This window comes from Microtus ochrogaster, linkage group LG5 (genome assembly GCF_000317375.1).
Source record: "Microtus ochrogaster isolate Prairie Vole_2 linkage group LG5, MicOch1.0, whole genome shotgun sequence".
NCBI classification, from domain to species: Eukaryota; Metazoa; Chordata; class Mammalia; order Rodentia; family Cricetidae; genus Microtus; species Microtus ochrogaster.
The window spans coordinates 60,509,366-60,514,388 of record NC_022031.1 but is presented as its reverse complement, the minus strand read 5'-3'; the positions used below and the strand labels follow the sequence as shown (position 1 = coordinate 60,514,388).

The following is a 5,023-nucleotide window of genomic DNA, read 5'->3' as shown; positions in this document are numbered from 1 at the left end:
CTCCCAGCATTCTGCTCTGTTTACTCCTCCCTCCTGTTTTAACCTATCAGGGCAAGCAGCTTCTTTATTTAATTAACCAATGACCTTCCTCCATCACCTGGGCTCTGAGCTGTCATCAGCACAGGCTCTGCAGCTGGCCGCATTGTGCTCCGCGCTGTCTCTGGCTAGCCAGGGGCCTTACTTTCTTTAACCCCTCAGTTTACTCACCAGTAAAATGGGAATGATAGAAGACGCCATCCTGTGAGAGCGTCTCCATGGTGACCTGAACATGTAGTAGTGCCCACAGGCCATTGCTGAGCTGGCCACATCGGATCAACCCAGAAAGCTTGTTCAAAGGTCCTGGGGTGCCAGCCAGGGAGATGGCTCAGCTGTTCTACGTGTTTCTGGGGACATGGGTGTCTTTATTTTCTCTCTTTGAAAGTCTCATGTTGGGTCTAGAGTGATGGCTCAGTAGTCAAGAGCATGCTCTGCTCTCCTAGGAGACTGGAGTTCAGTTCCAGCACCCAGGTCAGGCAGCTCCAGGGGCTTAGACACTGGTGTCCTACACACAGATACCCGTAAATAATAAATCTTGAGAAATCTTTAATTTGGTCAGATATAGTGGTACACAGCTGTGTTTGAATAAAAATGGCTCCCATAGGCCCATAGGTAGTGGCCCTTTTAGGAGGTGTGGCCTTGTTGGAGGAGATGTGTCTCTAGGGGGTGGGCTTTGATGTTTCAGAAGCTGTAGCTAGGCCAGTATGTCAGGTCTTTGCTGCCTGAGGATCCAGATGTAGAACTCCCCAGCACCCTGTCTGCCTGCTGCCACCAGGTCCCACCGTGATGATAATAGAACAAACCTCTGAACTACTATTACCCAGTCTCAAATGTTTTCCTTTCTAGGACTTGCTGTGGTCATTGTGTGTCTTCATGGCACAAAACCCTAACTAAGACAACAGCTTTAATCCCAGCACTCACAGGGCAGAGACAGGAGGACCTCTATGAGCTTAACGCCAGCCTGGTCTATATAATGAGTTCTCGGCTGGCTGGGGCTACATAAAGAGACCCTGTCCTGGGAAAAAGAAATGTTTCTCTTACATGATTATCACCTCGGGAAACTAAAGTCGCTTTAGGCTTGGACTTTCCCTTTGTCTATGAAACCAGGTCTTACCATGTGGCCCAAATTGGCGTGGTTTTCACGCTCCTGCCCCACTTCCCTCTTAACTCTTTAGCCCAGGTCGGCTTTGATGTCACCATTAGCACAGGCTGACACCACACTAATGGCAATCTGCCTTCTCCAGTTTTCTGAGTGCTAGGATTGCGGGTGTGGCCACCACACTAGCTGTACTTTTTCTCTAGTTTGTTTGGGAAACTTGATCATTTTATCTAGTAACCAGCATTCTCTTTTTCCAGGTTACTCTAGAGGACTATTTAAAGAAAATCCAGCGAGTGGATTTTGATATATTCCATCCATCTTTACAGCAGAAGAACACATTACTTCCATTATCTTTGTATATTCAATCATGGAGAAAAAGATATTAAAATAATTTCATGTTACTGACACTGGTTTACTTTTAGTTTATTGGTTTAAAAATGTGTGTTTTGGGTTCTTGTTTAGAAAGGATAAGAGGTAACATATGTACACATGTACGTGTGTGTGTGTGTGTGTGTGTAAGAGAGACAGAGAGAACCTGGAGCCAACTGATTCTGCTAGAATGGCTGGCCAGACAATTTCTTGAGATCCTCCAGTCTCTGTCTCCAAACTCTGGGGTTACAGGGATATAAACAGAGTTTCTTTCTGTCCCACCAAGTCCTGCAGTCATTCAGTTCTAAACATACAGAGGCTTATAACAGTTATAAACTGTTTGGCCTATTAGATCAGGCTTATTATTAACTAACTCTTACAACTTAAATTAACCCAAAGCCGGGTGGTGGTGGCGCACGCCTTTAATCCCAGCACTTGGGAGGCAGAGGCAGGTGGATCTCTGTGAGTTCGAGACCAGCCTGGTCTACAGAGCTAGTTCCAGGACAGGCTCCAAAACCACAGAGAAACCCTGTCTCAAAAAAACAAAAACAACTTAAATTAACCCATAATTCTTTTAACCATTAACAAATTGTTTATGTTTATTAACCATAAAACAAATGTCTGTGTTTATCCACGTGGCTTGGTACCTTTCCTCAGGCAGTCTCATCTTGCTTCCTCTGTGTCTGACCTGTGACTGACTCTGCCTTTCCTCTTCCCAGAATTCTTAGTCTGGTCACCCTGCCTATACTTCCCAATCAGCATTTTATTAAGCCAATACGAGTGACAAATCTCTACAGTGTACAAGAGCATCTCCCACAGAACAGGGGTACTTAGCTGCCCCAGCTTTTTTCCGTTGAGCTGTATTCCAAGCACCAGAGCTGGGGGTGGGCATGTAGTGTGTGTGTGTGTGTGTGTGTGTGTGTGTGTGTGTGTGTGTGTGTGTGTGTGTATGTGCCTTTATCGGTTTATGTGCAAGAACCCACAGAGGCCAGAGGGTGTTAGATCCCCGGGAACTTAAGTTCCAGTTGGCTGTGAGCCACCTGATATGGATATGGGAAGCTCTGTAAGTGCTCTTAACATCTGAGCCAGCTTCCCAGCCTCCAGAGCTAACTTTTTACTTAAGGAAAAAAGGGATTATTGCATGGGTTCAAATAGCTCACAGAACAGCTGTAGAGCTGCTGGAGGCTGGGGGCTGGGACCCTGCTAAGATCCTACCATCCTACCCCGCCATACAGGGCTGCTGTGCCATCCCTGGGAAGTTGGGATCCCAGGATGAGTCTGGTGAGAGGGAAAGTCAGTCACCTTCCCTTTCTGCCTCACCCCTCGGTAACATGCTGCTAGCCAAGGGTCACATGCTCCCTGTAGCTGCGAAATGTGTTCATTTTGGGCATGAATGCGTTCTGTGGGTCATGACCCCTTTGGCAAACCTCTGTCTCCAAAAATATTTACCTAACAATTCATAACAGTAGCAAAATTACAGTTGTGAAGTAGCAACAAAAATAATTTTATAGTTGGGGGTCACCACAACATGAGGAACTGTGTTAAAAGGTCGCAGCCATGGGAAGGTTGAGAACCACTGAGTTAGGGAAGGAAAATGAGTGTAAAGTCTGAGTAGTCTTGTGTTGAGGGCTGTGTAGCCCTACAGCTAGTCTTTCAAACTCAAAATTGATCGGTAGTGATGAAAAAGACCTAAGTTTAAGATTAAGCAGCGATCCACAGCCTGCCGCTCAGGTGGGTGCTAGCTACCCACAGACCAGCCTTGAAGGTCCACACTGGCGGGAAGACATCCATGGGCCCACTCGGCGGTACCTTGTGGCACTGGGCAGGTGGGTCCTGTTATGATGAACAAATACATGGTGGAGAAATGGGTGAGAAAGAGAAGTGGGGGCGGGGGAGTTCGTGCACTGTAGAAAGAGGCCAAAAGGAAGAAATGAAGACAGAAGTGGGCTGATGGGGAGGTCTGCTTGCCACCTGGGGCCATCATGATGTCCAGGCCCGAGCTGCCGCCAAGGGCCATGACTAGGTCTGTGGTACGGTTGCAGCTGGGGTCTGTGCTGATGTCTGTGGCCAAAGGAACCTGTCACCTGTTCACTGCTACAGAGCTGGGCCTGGCACCCAGCAAGTGCTCAGTAAGTGGACAAGGAGTGACCGGGTGGGTGTGTTTTCCTGTGTAGGCTGAGGACTTAGATAAGGTGGCAACAAGACCCTGAGCAAAGGGGACCAAGGGGAAAGGTGGGGTCATGACTGCTTTGATCAACACGAGATAATAGAGAAGACACAAGAGAGTGGAGTGTTCTCAAAGTGCTGAGCAGGGTACCATGGTGAGCACCCTAGGGCATCCTGAAGAGATGCTCAGAACAATGAGAACTGGGGTGGAGAGAGAGAAAGCAGCTATGGCAGAGAACGTAGAGCGGAATTCCATCTCCCCGGGAGTGACAGGGCCAAGGGGACTCTGAGGAAGTCCGCCAGGGAACAGGCAGCTGCGCGGCTGCTGCAGTGCTGTTAATTCAGTTGGAAAATGACACTGTCACTCATCACTGTCTCCAGAGGAGGGGCCCTCTCATCCATCTTTTGTTCTGAGAACAAAGAGCCCCCAGTTTCATGAGTGTCCCGATGAGCTCCCAAGAGCCTGGGCTGGACGATCAGAAAGAGGCTGCCTGTTCTGAAGCCGAGTTCTCGTCACAAGAACCGGATTGGGAGGAACCGACTCTGGAGAGCTGTCCTCTGACTGCTTCATGTGGGGCTGATGCACTCCAGACTGAAGAAATGGGGAAAAATGAAAACAGTGGAATAAAAACGTTCTTAGTATTAGCAAGTATTTATTCATGTTTAAGTAGTTTTCCCATAACTATAAATTAAGTTAGGTCTCAAAATTGTCCACGCATTCTCTTGATGTTCTTTCCTCTTTCTTTGGTTTGAGTCTGACTCCTGGACAAAGCCAGACATATGGGAACCTCTTTCTCTTTTTGTTTGTGTTTCTTCGAGACAGGGTTCCTCTGTGTAGCCCTACCTTTCCTGGAACTCATTCTGTAGACCAGGTTGGCCTCGAACTCCCAGAGATCCGCCTGCCTCTGTCTCCCAAGTGCTGGGATTAAAGGCATGCGGCCCCACTGCCCGGAGGGAACCTCTTTCTAATGTGCACCATTGAGCTTCCTTTGGTACCAATCTCATAGCTTTATGGCAATTCCAAGTCCTAGCCAACTGGACTCAGACTCCAGAGGACAGCAAACCACAGCATCAGAGTGGGTGAAGTCCTCTTGTGCCCTACCTGGACACGCAGGCTCCATCTGCCCCCAGTGTTTGTTACTCCTGTGGTTTGGGTGTAAGTTGCCCCCTAATTCTTTCTGTTAGGAACTCGTTGGGAGATGGTGTTGGGTGATAGTGTGGAATCTTAAAGACGTAGAGTCTAGACCAGGCTCATGTTTCCTGAGAGCTGAGGCAGGAGGATCACTACCAGTTCAGGACCAGTCTGGATGACATGGTGAGAACAGAAGTCCATGGGTCACTGTGGGTCTGCTG

At 48.2% G+C, this 5,023-nt stretch overlaps 1 protein-coding gene across 5 annotated transcripts in view; it reads left to right on the top strand.

The window, feature by feature from the left end:
* The window catches only part of Ndufaf6 (NADH:ubiquinone oxidoreductase complex assembly factor 6), a 139,420-nt gene extending 137,890 nt beyond the window's left edge, over positions 1-1,530 (top strand). For all 5 annotated transcript variants that reach the window (XM_026786686.1, XM_026786687.1, XM_005362305.3 and 2 more), the window contains one exon: positions 1,393-1,530. In XM_026786686.1, coding sequence (XP_026642487.1) covers positions 1,393-1,521 — 129 coding nt within the window. In that variant the 3' untranslated portion in view covers positions 1,522-1,530. The remainder of the gene's footprint in view (positions 1-1,392) is intronic.
* The last annotated feature ends 3,493 nt before the right edge of the window (positions 1,531-5,023 follow it).